This window comes from Leuciscus leuciscus, assembly GCF_965113295.1.
Source record: "Leuciscus leuciscus genome assembly, chromosome: 19".
Lineage (NCBI taxonomy): Eukaryota > Metazoa > Chordata > Actinopteri > Cypriniformes > Leuciscidae > Leuciscus > Leuciscus leuciscus.
This window is the reverse complement of record NC_138743.1, coordinates 31,164,813-31,185,436: the sequence shown is the minus strand read 5'-3', so window position 1 is coordinate 31,185,436 and position 20,624 is coordinate 31,164,813. Positions and strand designations below refer to the sequence as shown.

Below are 20,624 nucleotides of genomic sequence, written 5' to 3'. Positions count from 1 at the left end.
TTAAAACGCATTCAAATGATACATTTTCACTCTATGATGGTTAAACTTTGCAATTAATTCACGAATCATATCAACTACGATCCCTGTACTTGACATCGCACATCCTGCTATGTGACTCCACAGATGTTACCATATCGATGCTAAAACGGTACATCATGCAGCCCTAATTCTGAATAGTGGTCGACCGATATTGTTTTTTTCTGATGGCTGATGCCAATGTATCCAAGAGCAGGGCGGCCGATGACTGATATAAAGCTGATATTTTTTTAATGTGTATATATGAAATATAAAAAAATATATATTTATTTTAATCAATATTTAATCAATTATAAATAAATGTTAAATTTTTAATAAAATTTAAAAATCTTTAAAATAAAACATGCTTTAGCCTACTTAAGATGGCAATTTCTTGAATCTGCAATCCTATAACAGTATTTTTCACAAGTAAATTAATTGTTTACAAATATATATTTGAATAAAAAGGAAGTAAACACTGTAAACAGGGCACTCAGTAATCTGGTAATTTCCTGCGTACTGGTAATCATATTTTTTCACATAAAGTCAAGGTAACACTAATTTTACATGCAGCACACAGTGAAAACGATATGAATATGACACAGTGGGCAACAGCATATTTTAAAATCAAGGATTTAAAGTTTGTCGATTTGCGTCTCCAGTGAAGCTGAACTCTCCTGTCCGCATTCACTTCGCACGGACCGACCGTGACGTCACGCACAGTAACACGTTCATGCTAGCCACAAGTGCACACTTAACAAGATCTCACAGCTTGATTTGATTAAATGCAAGGTTTGTGAAATTAAATGTTTATTAGATGTTCAGAGATTTGTTCAAATAAGTATGAGATAATTAGAAAGTATTATAGCCTAATTGTTTGCCTCTCTGTTACTAATAATATTAAAGCAAATGCTTTACTTTTTCACATACCGTTTACTTTCTTTGTTTAACAGTTTGGTCGATCACTGATTCTGCGGCACATTAAATGATGAAATAAATCAAAGATGGCCCAAAATATTTTCAATGCAGGAAAAAACGTGATATGGTGATATTTAAATATGTCATGAATAATTTCAGGCCATTTTCCCATTGATTTTTCTCTTTGGTTTTATCAGTGTCCGGAGCTTACGCATAACTCAGGCTTTCTCACACATACCGCAGAGGTAAGCTCCATCAATGGGTGTTATTGATTTTTACCCAAGAGCCTCAGCGGAGTGTGAGCTTGTCATGTGTATGGCTGAAGAAGCAATCACCAATGAAGAAGCAACGAGTGTTTGTGTACGTATGATCACAGCTGTTCAGAAAGATTAGCAGCGAGCTCTACTTTGCATTCTTCCTGTCGCTCCTGGTTGATGATTCATGTGCTGATGGCTCAATCACGCAGACAGAGGAGAGAAAATCTGCTGGCTTTTTAAATCTCAGATGCTTGCATCACAGGTGAAATGAAATGGCTTCGCCGCCTCAAAGATTAGTCTAAACTCACCGTGGTGTGCTTGTAGCGAGATGCTGCTCGTCTCTGATGAATTGCTGCTATTGAATGTAAAGTTTTGATATAACATTTGTTGAAATAGATTTTTCATGGTTACCATACCGCACCAGCACATTACCTGAACCAGAAAACTGTGCTTAAGAAACATCATCTTTTGTTTATTGGTTTGTTTAATTATTTGCTAGTTTTCCATGAGCATAAACAGCAAATTATATCATACTGAGCTGCTTTAAATTTTCAAGCTGATTTTTTTACACCACAGGCTCAGCAATAAGGATTTTTCTGCTGACCCAGTCAGGCTAGTATACAGTACAGGCCAAAAGTTTGGACACATTACTATTTTTTATGTTTTTGAAAGAGGTTTCTTCTGCTCATCAAGCCTGCATTTATTTGATCAAAAATACTGAAAAAAATGTAATATTGTGATATATTATTACAATTTAAAATAATTGGTTTTCAATTTATTATACTTTAAATGATCATTTATTTCTGTGATGCAAAGCTGAATTTTCAGGATCATTACTCCAGTCTATCAGTGTCACATGTAACATCCAGTCTATCACATGATCCTTTAGAAATCATTCTAATATTCTGATTTATTATGAGTGTTGGACACAGTTCTGCTGCCTAATATATTTGATGAATAAAAGGTTAAAAAGAACTGCATTTATTCAAAATAAAAAAATATTTTCTAATAATATAAATCTTATTTACTATCACTTTTTATCAATTTAACACATCCTTGCTGAATAAAAGTATTGATTTATTTCAAAAAAAGAAAGAAAAAAAAATTACTGACCAGTAGTGTATATTGTTGTTACAAAAGATTTCTATTTTTAAAACATTTGCTTCTTTCTTTCTTTTTTCTTTTTATTTCTTTTTATTCATCAAAGTATCCTAAAAAAAGTATCACAGGTTATGAAAAAATATTAAGCAGCAGAACTGTTTCCAACTTTGATAATGAATCATCATATTAGAATGATTTCTAAAGGATCATGTGATAGACTGGAGTAATGATCCTGAAAATTCAGCTTTGCATCACAGAAATAAATGATAATTTAAAGTAAAATAAATTGAAAACCAATTATTTTAAATTGTAATAATATATCACAATATTACATTTTTTTTCTGTATTTTTGATCAAATAAATGCAGGCTTGATGAGCAGAAGAAACTTCTTTCAAAAACATTAAAAATAGTAATGTGTCCAAACTTTTGGCCTGTACTGTATATCAGAATGAGAATCATGCACTCATTCATATCTTTCCTGTATTGAGAAACAAAAATGTATTGACAAAGAAACATGTACAGACAGATTCTGAGGAAGGGAGGATGCGAGGAAAAAGAGGAAAAGGAAGGCAAGAAAAAATATGGTGGGCACGTGGGAGACCACATCAACCTCAGTCTGCCGTGTGGTTCCTCTTTAATGGATAAACACTGTCTTCCATAACTGATGGGTGAAAAATGAGGGGTTTTATCATCAACCACCAGGCAGCACAAACCTGTGTCTTTCAGTTCATGTGTCTGCCATTAAATATTGTCTTAATGCGGAATTATGTTGTTGCTCATGACTTTCTTTGCCCACACACAATCGAAGCCTTTAAATGTAGTCACTCAGAAAGGAAAGAGTACCTTCTGCGTGGCAAAGGAATCAGTTTTTGCCACTTTGTTTTGCTATTTTAAATCTGGTTATGTGTTTCCAGCTGTACATCAAAACAGAAGTATGATCCTCCTTAACTCATAATTTAAGGTGCACCATAGGTTGCCATTGAGAGGGTAGCATTTGGCATTTGGTGATTAGTGAGTGTAAAGGAAGAGGCTTTTGTCTGTCTTGGAATAGTCAAAAATGTTCTTATGTTGTTTTTGGATGTGGTCCTGTACTTGGGAAATGTTAATGTGTTAAACTGACGGCAATTATGATTATTTGTATTGGTCACTTGCCATTCAAAGTGATTTTGCACTACATCCGTTACAGGGACCGTCTCTGTGGTGCTACTTTGGGTAGTGTCCTGTATTTTGTTTAAAGGGTTAGTTCACCCAAAAATGAAAATTCTGCCATTAATGACTCGCCCTCATGTCTTTCCAAACCCGAAAGACCTTCGTTCATCTTAGGCTGCTGTCACTTTAAAACCTAATGCACTGATACACATGCTATTTCTTTCCCAGGTTGTTTACATTCTTCAACTGTGTTTATTTAATTCTTTGACCGTTTAAGCGCAATAAGACATGAAAGAGAACTATCCATGCTGTCTGACAGCTAACTTTCTGTGTGGGCTTAGAAAAACACACATCAAAACAAGTTTAAACTGGCAAGGCTTTAAAACGCATGCAAATAATAACCTTTCGTGATAATGAATTGCATAACCCCGATAGAGATGAGGAGGATGATGATGATAAAAATAATAATCAGAAACATTAACCGCAACTGACAGAATGTGCACTTGTAGCACAATACAACAATCTCTCTGTAAATGCAGATCGTGGAGACATTTTAATTGTTCACGATCTAATATCATCATATGTGATCCTAGATCACAAAACCAGTCACATGTCGCACAGGTATATCTGTGGCAATAAAAAAAATATTTTTCTTTTATGCCAAAAATCATTAGGATATTAAGTAAAGATCATGTTCCATGAAGATATTTTGTAAATTACCTACAGTAAATATATAAAACATTTATTTTTGTGAGTGAATGCAGCACAATCGTCTACATAAATGGACAACTTTAAAGGCGATTTTCTCAATGTTTAGATTTTTTTGCACCCTCAGATTCCAGATTTTCATATAGCTGTGTCTCGACCAAATATTGTCATATCCTAACAAATCATACATCTCAATTTCAAAAAATTGACCCATGTGACTGGTTTTGTGGTCCAGGGTCACATATAGGCACCTCTTGCCTAAATTCACATGTTCCATTTCCAACAATTGATTTTTAGGTTTTTGTTTGTTTATTTATTTATTATAATTTAGTCTTTGTCTGTCAGTTAGTCAATAGTTTTCTGATTTATATCAAATTTTGTAAAAAAATTAAATTGGGCCACACTACCATGGTATAAAAGTTATAGCAGGTAGTCTCTAGTCTGTACCACATTTCATATACTGTCATACTGTGCCCAGCCTTACTTTGATATGAAGTACACTTGCAAGAGCAAAGGAATGAGATGGTTTCTCTTTTGTCTGTTACTGCAACAACCACATCATTCACATTCTCTCTAGTTTAAAGCTCTACAAGGTTCAAATAACAGGACACGGCAGTAAGTAAGAAACTCAGGTTGCTATTGATATCGATGAAGTTATTTATCAAAGTAGAGATGAAGACATGTTGTCTGCCTCCCAATGGTCCCCTTTGCACACTCTCCTCTCTGGAATGAGGTGAGTCACATGCTGAAGCTTTAATCATCCTCCTGTAAGGCCACAGCTGTGTGTGAAGGGGTGGTCTGAGCCAAGCGCTCTCATGTCTCAGTCTCGACCTAATCCTCACACAACAGGTGTTGTCGTACCTCAACCTGAAGGTGTGACTCAAAAATGGGCCATGTTATCAGCAAGCCAAGGCAATGTGCGTGTGACGGGGTGAGAGAAAGTGTCCTTTTTTACGGTTACTCTAGTCTATTCCACAGTACGGCAGAGAATAGGATTACAGTTTTAGAGCCATATGAAAGCTGTATTATATTTTTCCCCTAAATTCTGTGTTTTCTGTTTAACTTTTTTCTGAATTCTGTTTGAATGGTTAAATTGTAATAATCAAAAAGGATGTAAAGTAAATCAATTGAATTCATAAAACTTTGACTTTATCAAACATGTGTCAATAGTAAATGTATTATGAAATGTTTCAGTAAAAAAAAAAAAGAAAGAAGTATGTTTTAATTAATCAATTATTAAAATTTTTGGGCAAAAAAAGTGATGCAGATGATTGCTGTTTGAATTAAAACATTAATAGTGAAGTATTTTAGTTATAATTTCTTCAAATGAAACCAAAGTTTTATTTTGGTTGGTTGTAATCAAGAGATTTCAGTGTCTGTTTCTTTAACGATAGCTTTTATGAAAAGAAATGGTGACATGCTCGATGAACTTTTGAAGATGAAGTTTCTGTGGATCGTCTTGGCATAGTGAGACAGCGCACGCTGAAAACAGCATCACATGCTTGTGTGTGTGTGTGTGTGTAGTAGACAAAACTGCGCCACTCATTCACACACAAGCAGAACAAGCAGATTTCTTATTTAAATAGCAGTCTTTTTGTAGTTTGATATTCACAGACACTACTCGATATTGCGATTTGATTAAGTGTACAGCACTTACATTTTTGCCATTTCTTGTTATACAATAAATTCCTTTTTTATGACTCCACTATTCCCTATGTGTTCTGCATCACAGAAATCATAGGGCCCTGTAGTTGTACTGGTTCTGCACTGGGTCTTGAATGAATAAAAAAAAAAGAAAAAGGAATGTGCTCTTTCAGAGGTCCAAAAAAGTCTTCTCAAAAATACCCACTTCTCTGCAGTTTTGTTGAGATTGTGTGGAGGATGTTGTTTGCCTAAAAGCGGTTGTCCTTTCGTCTGAAAGGCTGCAATTATATGAATTGTTCTTGTGTGTTCAACACTATTGTTTTTCTTCCTTGGTTTTACAGAAAGATTTCAGTAAGTTCAGCCCAGTACCGCGTTTCCTATAAGCCTCCAGACGTTCTTCATTCCTTCCTTGTGGTTGGAAAGCCTGCCTTTTTTTTATTTTTATGACAGGCATGACATTTTTGGGACTTACTCTTTTGCTTTATCAATAAATCTTGGGTATTTTTTTTGTTTTTGTTAAAGGAGTCGAATAATGAGGATTTTTTTATAAAAAACAACAAAAACAAACGATGTACTGTGAAAACATTTTAGAACTAGAAACTTCCTTCCCAGCCCAAAATGTCTCATTCCTCAACTTTGTGACGTCACACAGACGAATGCATCAACATGATGGTTGATAACGTTACACGTTAACGATGCCAATTGGTTTATCAGAAACTTGACCCACCCAGTCACAGTGAGGTATTGAGGAGAAAGCTATGTGGTGTGTCTTCATTTCAGTCTGGCTAACTGTTTATGCTCCACATTCCTGGAGATTGTTATACTGCATGAATCTGTCATGGTGATGCAGGCTTTCCAAAGAGGATGCTATTGAAGTATAGGGATTTAAAATTATATTTGAACTGACAGTAAACTTGCGGCCTGTGTCTTAGTGGAGAAAAGCGCAATTGCTCGTTTCACATGTGAAGCGAGCCTTTCTTAAAGGCACAGCTGCAAAAACAGATTCATTCTAGGGATCACAGAGAGGGTGAATTTTGTTCCCACACTGTTCTTTTTAATATCAGCCTTTTTCTTTTTTAAGCTGTCTTTTTGTATGAAGGTTTGTAGCTCTGTGTGTATTTTAAAGCAGAACCTTTCAGCTATTTTATGTATTATTCATAGCTTATTCAGCCCACTTTTACACATGATTGTTGCAGTTGTTCTCATTTGAACATTTGTTTTCACCCCGGCAGAATGTTTTCTTCCGGTTCCCAGCTTAAGCTAACGCACCTGATTCAATTTGTCAAGTGCAAAGCAATTAGTGTAGTAATTAAAGCTAGGGTGTTAGTTTAAGCTTGGATTGAGAGGATTCTCTTAAGGGTGCTTCAGGATACAAGTTGAGAACGACTTGAACTGTAAATGTTACATAGATCATTAAATAGTTACTATAGGTAGCAGATTTTATGTTAATGATGTACAATACCGTTCAAAAGTTTGGGGTCAGTAAGATATTTATTTAATACTTGATTCAAAAAATATCTTACCAACACCAAACTTTTAAATGGTAAGGAAAATTATTATATTAAATATGATTTTATATGGTGTGTAAAAGCTATGTTTTTTTCTATTACGATCTACTTCTGTATAGAAAGACTTAAGCTATAAAAGGTCACATTTTGTCTGAGATTTGTTCTCAGAGTTGAAGTTCTCATTGCCGTGTTAGTCAAATCTGCCCTGCTCACAGGCTCTCTCTCGTCACAGGTATCTGTCTCATTAACTGGCTACATGGGATCTGTCAGCCCGTGCTGCCCCCATCTGTCATACTTTGGGCTATAATTTGGCAGCTGTGTATGACTAAGCCTCAGAGTTCCTCTCAGCCTTACAGAAGCACCTGTGCTGCAACCTCCGAAATTTATTACAGCACCATTTCTGAGTGAGAGCAGACGGGAGAGGAAGAGCACTCTCTCAAATATTGGAAATACCCATGACCTCATCTGCAGTCTGTGCAAGTGTGTGTTGGGGTTAGTGTGCCGCCACACCCGACTCTCCACACGCCCCTTCCAGCCATCCAGAGGTCTCACCGGCAGGAAGATTATCTCATATTTTCATCAGCACATACACATAGTCTAGCACTACACTACAAATGTGATTCATAAACTCAAAATGTCAAGTGATTCAGTAGGATTTCTCTATTGTTCCAGACTGACACCTTATTTGGGAAGAGATTTATTTTTATTTATTTATTTTTATTATAAAATATCACTCTAGTAATAATACTTACTGCTGTCCTTACGCTACATGCTGTCATTAAACACACAACGTTTGGTCATTTGTTTTGCCCTTATTGTAATGAGCATAATATTTTGCTTTCAGATTCCAAGTGGTTTTTTTCTTTCTTTCAGTTGCTATTTTTAACTCTGTACGTTTATACTATGAATATTTTACGCAATGTTTCTACATTGTGGGTTGTTTTCCCAGGGTTGTTCTCCTGTGGTGCTTGCGGCAGATTATGTAGGTAAATGTAGTCATTGGGCTTCAGCTCTCTCATTAAGGATAACCCAGCAGCACCGCTGCTCTGCACCACAAAAGTCGGCAGACGGTTGCCAGGAAACCAAGGAAACTGACATTTCAGAGCTTCTCCTGTCATATGGGAACAATGTTCATCTGTAGTGCATTATAATTTAGGCGATTATGCCTTATACGCAGTGCCACCTGCTGTATTTATATTTAACCAGTGTAACTATCAGCCCAGGTCTGATTTTGGGGTTAATAATTGGTCATCTTAAAGCTCAAAGGTTAAAGCTCACTTTGTAAGTGTGTCAAGTGTTTCCTTAGATAGAACCACTCGAAAATGATGCAAGCCTTATATAGTGTGAATTGTCATTTTCATGGCAACTTGAAATAATAATAAAAAAAAGGATACTTTTTTCTAGTGTTACCAGGATTGTTCTTTTGGGCAAGTGGCAGATAATGTGTTCGACTTTAAGTTGTTGAATTGCTTCTGATCATCTCTGCTTACTGCTTCGTTGCATCATACTCAAAATCATCCTGCTGATATCTAGTCAGTCAATTTGGTTTGTGATTGTAGCCGTGCAGTGTTTTGCCTCTCCACAACGGTAGTGGCATTGATTTGTTCATGTGGTGTAATCTGCCCTTTGGCACAGCCAAGTTTATGAACGGTGTTGTAGTTAAAGACCTGCAACACTGAACTGAACTGAAATCTGTTCATTAATTGGTGCCTTGTTTATTTTTATCAAAAAAGTAAAATAAAAATAAAAACAGATGGGAAGATATATCTGAATTTGTTCAGAATGAACATGTATATGTTTTTGCTTGTGAAGATTTCAGAACAATTTGCAAATGCATGTAAAATAACCTCCTTTTTTCTTAAAAAAAATAAAATCACTCAAGAGTAAGGCACTTGGTTTTTTTTTTTTCAAGTATTGCCATTGTGTTTCATTACCATGATGGCTGGGTGTGCTGTTTGTTGGCATCTTAAAGGGTTTCCCCTTTGTGCCCTCCGTGGCCCCTCTATTTTACCTCAGTCATTTTTATTTATTTATTTATTTATTTTAATTTATCAAGATAGCAGTTAAGATTGTTGGATTCTTATACTGTCCCTATTTTTCTCTGTTTCAGTTCTACATAAAGGGATGAGAGGAGGAAGGTCTGATCACATAATGGTCACCACACATGCCTAATTCAGGGTCACTTTAAAGTTCACTTTCATCCCGCTATTATCTGTCCTCCATTCTCTGGCCTCTCCAGCTGAGTGGCTGCCCATGTTCCCTAAGCTTCGTTAATTCAGCTACTCTGCGGGCATGCTCCAGTGCTGAGCTCCGCCACTTAGCCGTACCATGACCAGTCTAAAGCGTTCACAGACCGAACGCTCTGTGGGCGGCTCTGTTCCCGCCACAGATGAGTTTTATACTCGGCGTCTACGCTTGCCCAATGGAGGTGCTCCTCCCCCTCGCAGTGAGAGCACGCACTTGACTGGCACGCCCGGAGTTCCCAAAATGGGCGTTCGAGCACGGGTTGCTGATTGGCCCCCCAGAAAAGATGGCGGCAGTGGAGGAAGTGGAGGAAGTGGTGGAAGTGGTGGAAGTGGTGGAGGGGGAGGAAATGGTGGTGGGGTGTGGCACATCACGGTGGAGACGGATTCCCCTTCCACCACCACAGGAAGCGCCCAGAGTAACTTGTCAAGCAAGCTCGGCCACCTGATCAGCCCTCAGGACTCATCTATGCTGCGTAACATTCACAACACGCTGAAGAACAAGATGCATAGTAAAGGCAAAGACAATCGCTTCCTCTCACCCGATGGCTATCTCGGGTCACCCCGCAAAGGCATGCGACGTATACGGCAGCGCAGCAACAGCGACATCACCATTAGTGAGCTGGACGGCGATGGAGGTGAGGGCTGGTCTTTTTCAGGATGGACACCCATGCATCGAGAGTATGGCAGTACCTCATCTATCGACAAGCACGGCGTGTCTGGCGAAAGCTTCTTCGATATGCTCAAAGGCTACCAGACAGACGCTCCGGACCAGCGCAGCCCTGCCCCTGAAAAGTTAAGCGAGTTACTTACAGTAGCCCATAAACAAACTGCCCTGGACTTGCCTGACGGACCTCTAGGTCCTCTTCGCGGCAGTCCCGCCAGTCGTCTGAAAGAAAGAGAAAAACACATGAAGAGACGTTCAAAGTCGGAGACGGGTGGTGAGTCCATATTCCGCAAGCTGCGTAGCGTCAAAGCCGAAGGAGATTCATCACGTGCAGGTTCTGACGCTGAGGACGGAAAGTCTGACGATATGGGTCCCCCTCCCAAACCATGGGTCTGCCAGAAAGGTTTTGCACACTTTGATGTCCAGAGTATTCATTTTGACCTGAACGAGGCCGTGCAGAGTCGGCAAAGTGCTGTAAAGCGGAAGAACACCACCACTGGTGCCTCTGCTGCAGCCGCGGCCTCTGCCTCCAACACTTCATCCCTCTCATCCACCCAAAGCGGGACTTACAGCTCCCCTTGCGGCAGCCAGGAAGAGCTCAACATCAAGGATGGGCCTTCTCTTGACTCTGGTGATGACAAGAGCAATGATTTGGTTCTCAGCTGCCCGTGTTTCCGGAACGAAATTGGAGGTGAAGGAGAGAGGAACATCAGCCCTTCGAAGCAAGGTAGTATCGGCAGTGGTGCCTCTAGCTCTTCAAGAGATGATGAAGGATCCCCTGAAAGAGCTCCCAACACACATTTCAGCAATGCAGGGGTGGCTGTTCTTGAATCCCCCAAGGATGGCAAAAGTCTCCACCATGATCGTGGAAAGAGCAACATAGTTGAACATGTGGACTTGGGTGCATATTATTACAGAAAGTACTTTTACTTGAGAGGTGAGTGCTACCCTTGATGTACTGGTAAGATTTATGTGCTGATAGTCACAGTTCAGGCAGTTTGATGTGGTAGCAATAATAATAATAGTAATAAACTTTATTTTATAGAGCACCTTTTAAAAAACCGCTGTACACAAAATAAGCATTGCATAGCACAATAAATTAAAAATAAAAGTAAACAAGCTTAAAAGTTAATACAAAAGCAAAAGGAATCTACCTCAGACGGGTGTCCACATATTCTGCTAGATGAAGCATCCAAATGATTTGTGAAACCTAACACTTCCTGATTTCTTTTTATTTCATATTGAATTACATTCATTTCGAATTATCGCATTGAATTATTGAATCTATTGATGCCCCAATTAAATCATTCATTCAACTGTTGCTATTTATTATCGGACCCTAATGCAAATTGTGTTTATTGATAATAATTTGTTATTGCACTTGATTATATTGCGGCTGTTTTTTAAATGAATTAATCATTCATTGAAAAAATGTATAATGATTAAATCCTCAGAGCACTGGAACTACTTGGGTGTTGATGAGACACTGGGACCTGTAGCTGTCAGCATTCGTCGGGAAAAACTGGAGGATCACAAAGAGCATGGCCAGCAATACAACTACAGAATCATCTTCAGAACCAGCGAGGTGAGCGCTCATTCACACCACCAAATACAATGACATATATAGTTGTAGCATCTGAATCAAACCTTGTTGCCTGCACAGAGAGAGTTAATTCAAAGCAGTTAGCAGTGAGTGAGATCCAGGTCTGACGCCCACTGCTATCTTATATAACATGCTTAGAGGCGAGTTCTCTCTGCTAGTGCACGGCATAGATCACTCTGTGCCCTGACTGGCTTGTCACCATACTGCTTCTCAATCACACTGCTTTTGACAGCAGCTTGGATGAAGGTTAGACCATCTCTCTAATTATAACCAAAAAAAGGCTCTTTACATGTGACCTCTGCCTTTGGCATCATTTATAGCAACCGCTTATGATTCACATGCATTCTGATGGGCCTTAATAGCTTTGTGACTAAGGTGACGCATAGCCCAACATGGCAATCTTTCCACTGCTATTTTGAGAATGGCAGGTGGGCAGACGTGGGTTAGCTTAGTATAAAACTTTTGTTCCACTCATAACGGCACCTTTTCAGGTGTTTGAGATCTCTGAATCATAATGAGCAGGTACTAAAAGACAATAGTATGTTGGGAACCTGCTGTACCAAGTACTAATTTTCTCTGAACATCTCTTATACTAATATTTAACACCCACCTATTGAGTCTCACCTGTAATTTACAAATGTATACTGATACTGTATATGTATTCCCAAACATGTCTGAATCAATAATTCAAATACATTTCTCTGTCATATTTTTAACCTTTCTACCTATAGTTAACAACCTTACGAGGCTCAATTTTGGAAGATGCTGTGCCCTCCACCTCCAAGCATGGCTTGGCTCGAGGCTTGCCTCTAAAGGAGGTGCTGGATTACCTCGTACCTGAGCTCAATGCTCATTGCCTCCGACTTGCTCTCAACACACCGAAGGTCACAGAGCAGCTGATGAAACTGGATGAGCAGGGGGTATTATGATCCTACATTCCCTTACAGTTGTCAAACAACTCAGTCATTTCTTTAATTTTATTATAATTTTGGTAATGCCTACAAGTGAAGAATCGGATCCTTGTTTTCACTGTTTCCACTGCACCTAAAAAAAATTATTTTAATTTTTTTAAATACACATACAAATGAGGTTTATATAATGAAAAAATATTCTTTATGGCTTTAAATACTTAATAAAGTATACAATGTGTCAAAAAATACAGAGGGTAATTATCAAGAAATATAAAAAAACCGAATTATATGATATGCTGATTAATAAAACACCATTAATCTGTAATTTTTACTATATATATTGATTTCTTGCTGCCTTATTTATGTAAAATAATTCAAAATATAATCATATTATGCGTATTTAATATATATGTATACATTTGTATTTATAATATTTTTTTATTTTTTTATGATTTATTTGCATCCTCTTCTGGCATGAAACCAAATTCAAAATTAAAAGGTTCCTTTATGAATAAATTATATTATATTGAAATAAAATCAAAAGTTTGTATATGCAACAAAAACATTCTAAACTTTCAATAGACAGTCTAGATTCTGACTGTTATTTCACATATCAGACTTTAAAGAGTTGAATGCTTTGTTGTGCTGTTGTGTTATAAATGTACTTTTTTTCCAATAATTAATTGTATTTAATTTGCTAATTAAATTAGCAGCCCAAATAACAGAAAATATTTACTCTCGTTACTCCTGTTTTTCATGGGTTGATGGTCTTTCTTTGCTATCTCTTGTGCAGCTCAGTTTTCAGTTGAAAGTGGGAATCATGTACTGTCAAGCCGGCCAGAGCAGCGAGGAGGAGATGTACAATAATGAGGCAGCAGGTCCCGCCCTAGAAGAGTTCCTGCAGTTGCTGGGAGAAAGGGTGCGCCTTAAGGGTTTTTCCAAGTACCGTGCCCAACTGGACACTAAAAGTGAGTCTTATCTTGAAGGTTTGTTTGAAGGTTCGCCACTGAAGCCTGAAAGCAGTATTGTGTGATTAAAATTTGCAAGTAGCTAAAGGGCCAAAACGCTTACGGAATCTCTGGTCTCCTGTCATGTCAGTCTAGTAGTTTATAGGGCTAGTTAATTAATTCTAACTGGATCACACTCAAATGAGCCTGCAGCTTGTTCTAAATATGATCCTCCACTGTCAGCGGTTTATTGACAATCGGAGGTCATGTTTAATTGGGAATGGATCTAAACACTAACCATCACCTACTGTTTGAACCCCATAGCCCATATTTGAGACCCATTCATGCGTGCCGTGCCTGGCATGCATGCTCCACCTTTCCCCTGTTACCATGAGGAATATCGCCTCTGATCACAAGCATGCTTTTAATTCCATTTATCAGACTTGACATCTTACCCCTGACATTCCCTCCCTCCGCCCTGTAGTGTGGTCGAGAAGGGGCGGTAGAGGTGTCAGAAAGCTTTGATCTCAGCTTGACGGATTAGGACATGGTTTCACAGTCAGGTGGAGCACAGAGATCAGGAAGGAGGGACTAAGGAGAAGATGAGTTTGTACTCTCGTGTGTCTGTGGCCGTGGTGCAGAGCAACAACTGCAGTATCCTGTTTGTGAACAATAGAAAAAAAGGGGTCCTATAAAAGTGTGGCAGCCATATTTTGCCCCAACAAGTCAAGGAGCATTAAATAAATGAGTTTAGATGATCAAAGGCTCTAGACTGTATGCTCCCTTCAGTCAACGCGGAAATCCTTCTTTATTTAACAAAGGAAAGGCAGGTGGTCACATAAAAGCTGTATATGAAAGGCTAACATTGAGCTGCTTCTTTTTTTCAGCGGACTCCACTGGAACACATTCTTTGTACACAAATTTTAAAGACTATGAGATCATGTTCCACGTGTCTACAATGCTGCCCTACACGCCCAATAACAAACAGCAGGTAAGCTGTAATACTATTGCAATAATTGAACTTTTTCCTTTTATTATTTTTTTTTTTTTTGCAGTAACGAACAATTTAGTAATTCCATAATTCCAGAAGTGAAATAAAAGTGTGTAAATGTCCTTTTATTTTTAAACTATCACATACTATATACCACTATTTAAAAGTTTGGGGTCAGTACATTTTTTTTTTTCTAAAGTAATGAATACTTTTCTTATCCTGCAAGGATGCATACAAGTGATCAAAAGTGACAATTATAATGTTGCAAAAAATATTATATATCAAATAAATGTTCTTTTAAACTTTGTTCATCACGTTTCACGGTTTCTACAAAAATATTTAGCTGCACGACATTGATAATGATAAATGTTTTGTGAGCACCAGTGTCACATGATCCTTCATATCATTCATATTTAAAGCTCAAAATTTAAAATTCAGCTTTGCCATCACAGGAGAATACATTTAATTTTAAAATATATTCAAGTAGATGTCAGGTATTTTTAATTGTAATTATTTTTCACAATATTACTGTTTTTACTGTATTTTCGATAAATGCAGCTTTGGTGAGCATAAAAGTCTTCTTTCAAAAACATTGAAAAATCTTACCTTCCCCAAACTTCTAAACGATAGTGTATACTGACCTATGTTGTTTTCACTTCGTAGCTGCTAAGGAAAAGACACATTGGAAACGACATTGTCACAATCGTGTTTCAAGAGCCCGGAGCAAAGCCATTTAGTCCCAAGAACATCCGCTCACACTTTCAGCATGTCTTCGTGGTTGTTCGAGTGCTCAACCCGTGCTCTGAAAATGCCTGCTACAGGTGAGTCAAATTGTTTTTTTAGCTGCAAAAAAATTCTAGCAACTATAGGCCAAACTGGGGCATTTGTGATTTGTAACAAAGGATTTTTGGACAGATGCATTTTGCATCAACTGATTTTCAGTCTGTGGCAGCAACCGTACTCAACACTGTATGATACAGTGTTACCAATGTGGACTAGTGTTGTAATGAATCAGTCAAAAAGACTTGTTCAAATCATTCTACAGAATCATCATTAACTGAATCCACCAGAGCAGTTACTAATTAACATCTGACTCTCTTACTGAATTGTAAATTCTGACTCAATTGGGTTGTACAGTAGATGTTATTGTCTTGGGATATTGTTTTTCTCAAGATCAAAAAGATCAGTGTAGGTGCATTTTTAAATAAACATTTAATAGTGATAGGCTAAGGTATCAACAACACTTTTGATTTCATGACTGGTTGTTTACTTGTATCCTAGTTGAAGTTGAAAGTTTTTTGTAATAACAAGAATAATATTTTATTTATATATTTTATAATATTTTAAATAAAACCATTGGCCAATGAATTTAAAATAAGCTTTTCCCTGTCTTAACATCTAATTGTAGGGGTGTTGTTTTTGCTTTTATTTTTGGAGAAAAGGATTTTCTTCCTGCTCGCGGTGGGTTATGTTCTCGCTTGATGTCCTCTGGCCAGCTTATTACTCTTGTCGTACAGCACATTACCCAGGGGAGCGCTGCTCTTAACCACTTCAAATGAGCTAGGCCTGCTTAATTTCATTCACGCCTACTGGGGGCTGTTTATCAGTAGGATTTGTTGATCGTTGCATTGCTTGCAGTTCAACCTTGAAAGTGCTACTGTGAGTCAAACAAAAGACAAAATTTGTGCTTATCTGAAGCGATCGGGCATCAAAAAGAATGTTGATCATTGATATCTTCATTGTGACTTACTCCCTTAATCTTCGCTCGCATACTCTCTCGTTCCCTCTCTTGCTTGCTCGGTTTCTGTTTTGCCTCATGAAACTAATAGAGGTTATAATTGCTGATGGGCCTCATTGTGTGTCATCTTAATTATACCCAGTAGGGAGCCTCATCGCTGTTCAGCTCTGAAAGTACAGAAGTTACAAAGGCCCGCCCTGACTGAGCCTCTCTGGAACAATAAGCTAAACGGAGCACATAACAAACGAGAGGGCTGCATGCACACCCTTGCCAACTGTCCTCTCCTGAGAGGGGCTTGATGAGGGCCTGCCGCTTAAACCCGACAACCCTCTCCCCCTTCCCTGACTCCCTCCCTCCCTCCATTCCTCCTGTAGCCCCTTCAACCGCAAACTGAATTCTTCTTGTGAGCTTGAACTTTTCCTCTGCTGTGGCCACTCTTGCTATGTTAACCTGCTTGGACTGTTTAGACAGGAATTGGCATGGAAGTCAGGAAGTGGATCAGGTGGGTTCAGCGGGTCTTGGGTTTTCATTTGTGATTGTGTGTATTTGTGTAAAGGTAAAACACTGGAATGAAGGGTGATTAAAGGTGTTTATGGAGAGAGTTAATGATTTAAATGCGCTCCTGTTGTTTTATTGGCTGCTGTTGGGTGTACTGAAGTGGTTAACACTGTTCACTGGGGGCCTTTGATTTTGACAGATGACCTCTCAGCCACCAGGGAAATGTTAAGGTAGATGGTAATATTGTACAAAGCGGAAGCTGTTAAACTGCTTTTTTTTTTCTTCTTTTTTTCTTTTTTTTCTTCAGTCCGTCTGTACAGAAGTGTTTCCTGCATCACTATCGCATTGCCGCAGGGTCTACAGTGACACAGCAAAATAAATTGTTGTGACGTTGCAGTCTGAATCATGTAATGGTATCTACAGACTTTTGCATTTTTCCCTTAAAATTAGTAGCTGGAATATTTAAAACCTATTAGTGTGAATCCGTCTAATAAATTAGTTAATCAATCTGTTAGAGTGTACTATCGATCAAAAGTGTGGGGTCAGTATTTTATTTATACTTTTATTCTGCAAGGATGCCTTAAATCGATCAAAAGTGACATAGGGATTTTGTGAGAAAGATATTTCAAATATATGCTGTAAATGCTTACCGGTACTTTCTATACATTAAAGAATCCTGAAAATGTTATGGTTTCCACACAAATATTAACCAGCACAACTGATTTAAAAAAAAGATAATAATAAAAAATGATTCTTGATCACCAAATCAAAATGATTTCTGAAGGATCGTGTGACACTGAAGACTGGAATAATGGCTGCTGAAAATTCAGCTTTGCCATCACAGGCATAAATTACATTTTAAATTATATTATAATAGAAAACAGTTATTTTAAATTGAAATAATATTTCACAATATTACTGTTTTTACTGTAGTTTGAATAAATGCACCCTTGGTAAGCATAAGATTCTTCTTTCAATAACATTAAAACATCTGACTGAGCCCAAACCTTTAAATGTTAGTGTAGCTTCAGAAAGTATTTTACATAAAGAAATGATCAAATATGTAACATTGAATTGATGGTTTTTAGTATCCATCATGTTGGAAATTAGTGTGTTAGAAAGAGTTAATCTTTTCAATAAGTTTACATTGTGTGAGAACTTTGCTCTGTGTATGTGATACTTGTACACCTGTGTATTTTTGAGTGGGTCAGGGTGTTATTTGCTTGTGTGGAGGTTCTTTGGTTCCTTGCTGTGGGCAGTGGATGCTCCACCAACCCACACACTGTGTATTTATACTTTAGATATGTAATCCAGTTTGCCTCTCCATCTAAGCCAAGGGGGTCGGCTGCAACAATAAAGTCAGCCCGCTTGCTGTTAGTCATTACTGAATAACTGCTCGATGCCCAGAAGTGGATTATGTTTGGATGGAATATGCACTGCGTTATTCTGGCTTTTGAAAAATGTTGATGATGGTTATTGTCCGCACTCTCATACAGAGTTGGGTTTTTGTATGGCATTGGTGAAGCACAATTGTGGGTGTTTGGACTGCTTAATGCTTCAACAGAAAACAATATAATGAAGAGAGATTTAAAATAACAGAGCAATGGTAACTGTAAATGTTATACTTTTTACTACTATGGCATAATTTTTTTGGATGTGGTTATATCATAGTTTTTGGACCTGTTCTTTGAAGTGCGTTGGAGTACCATGTTTAAAAACAGATGAGATGTGAAAATCTTGCAAACGATACCAAGTGTGACGGTGGACTTTGTGGGAAACACGCATCCCATTAACACTTGCTGTAGTTTAGCGAGTCTTTATTAACAAGTCTTTATTCATCACTTGGCAATAACGTATGTAAAAACACAAAAACATGGAATTATTTAATGTCTATTAAAGGAGAGAGCGTTAAAAAATGACTTCTTTTTTTTTGTGGGATGTTCTATAGCAATACCATCCTGTTCTTTTGAAGTACCTGGGAGTATCAAGTAAATATTATATATGAATATGATGATTTTTAATTACCATGATGTACATAAAAGATCTGTGTAATATATTTGAGTTTTTTATTGGGAACAAGGGTGATAACTCTAGGCTCTCTTCTTATGGGCATCAAACCAGCAACAATTTGATTTCCAGCCTTCCAAACAGTGTTGTTTGTCCCTTCAGGCAAAGAAAGAAAAACAATATGACTGAATTAGATATCAACAAGTTATTCATCTCAGTCCGTACTTCAGCAAGCTGCTGGTATTGTGGGAGAGAAGTTTATGTTGTGATGAATTTGCAAGCTCATTTTTCTACCACACACGTACATGTTTTCCCTTAGTGTTTTTACAGATCAGGCCCACGCACAGACAGCAGAATTTTATTTGGCCCCTCTCTTTCTCTCACCAACGTTTCTAACTTCTGGCCCCCACTTTTCTTTGTCTTCCTCCTCCAGTGTCACTGTAAAAACGGGCTAGTGGCTCTCTTTAGTCCAGCCTCATTACTGCTATGGCTGGCTAGTTACGTATGAGTTCCAAGCATACCAGACAGAGCAGGAAGCTTTAGATGTCCATTCCAGAGGCTTAATGAAAGGAAAGAAGCAGGGGAGAGATGAATCAGCAAGGTAGAGAAGAAAGGTTTGAAGATTTTCAGAATTGGAATTGAATTCATAATGTTCTTCTGTAGCATATGAGGGGTCTGTCCAAGTTTACTAGCACTGTGTGGAGTAGTCAACAAAATAATAGCCATCCCTGTCTTTTTGCTAATTTCCTCCCATTCCCATTTGGCAAAGTATTCGATGTCCCCTCTGCGACACTTCACACTTTGACTTTCATAATTTCCATAGCAGCCACATTGTCTTTGGAATGAATTTTGCTCATGCATAAACATGAGGGCAGTTTGAGAATGGTTTAGCAATTATCTTGTGCATGTGATGAGCAAATTGTCTCATTATTTGAAATCTTCTCTCTTGTTTCCCTCCATCATCTCCACCCCCTCATTTACAGTGTGGCTGTGGCTCGCTCACGAGATGTACCTGCCTTTGGACCACCTATTCCTGAGGATGCTACATTCCCGAATTCTACAGTCTTTCGAGATTTCCTTCTGGCTAAGGTCATCAACGCTGAAAATGCAGCCCACAAGTCAGACAAGTTTCGCGCCATGGCCACTCGGACACGGCAGGAGTACTTGAGGGACCTGGCAGAACGTCACGTTACGAGCACGCCTATTGATCCCTCGGGCAAATTTCCTTTCATTTCTCTGGCCCACAAGCGTAAGGAGAAGACCCGGCCGTACCTTGGTGCGGAGCTGCGTAGCCCAGGAGCCATCACCTGGCCTGTTCACGCCGAGGACCATGGCGCCGGAGGAGAACTGGAGGCCCTGCTGGCCATTTCAAATGACTTTCTAGTGCTGGTGGACCCAGAAGGCAAGGCCGTTGTCTTTAACTGTGCTGTCCGAGATGTCATTGGTTGGACCATGGGAAGCCCTGCTTCCATGAAGATCTACTATGAACGTGGAGAGAACATCTCCCTGCGCTCCATCAATAACAACACAGAAGACTTCCGTGAGGTTGTCAAACGTTTAGAGGTAAGTGTGGAGTTGCAGGTATCATGACAGATGGAATTTTTTTTTTTTTTTTTTTTTTTTTTTTTTAAATGCAAGGGATTTTAAGCATTTGTCATTCAGTCAGTCACAGCACATGGACCTGAGAGCTTGTCTCTTGGTTCTCAATCATTTTTGTT

General features: G+C 38.3%; 1 protein-coding gene across 7 annotated transcripts in view; it reads left to right on the top strand.

Annotated features, from left to right (window-relative positions):
* Positions 1–20,624, top strand: part of sipa1l1 (signal-induced proliferation-associated 1 like 1) — a 97,095-nt gene that overhangs the window by 57,817 nt on the left and 18,654 nt on the right. For all 7 annotated transcript variants that reach the window (XM_082147447.1, XM_082147452.1, XM_082147448.1 and 4 more), the window contains exons 2-8: positions 9,412–11,148; positions 11,666–11,796; positions 12,546–12,734; positions 13,519–13,693; positions 14,560–14,663; positions 15,327–15,484; positions 19,890–20,469. In XM_082147447.1, the coding sequence (XP_082003573.1) occupies positions 9,630–11,148; positions 11,666–11,796; positions 12,546–12,734; positions 13,519–13,693; positions 14,560–14,663; positions 15,327–15,484; positions 19,890–20,469 (2,856 nt within the window). In that variant the 5' untranslated portion in view covers positions 9,412–9,629. The remainder of the gene's footprint in view (positions 1–9,411; positions 11,149–11,665; positions 11,797–12,545; positions 12,735–13,518; positions 13,694–14,559; positions 14,664–15,326; positions 15,485–19,889; positions 20,470–20,624) is intronic.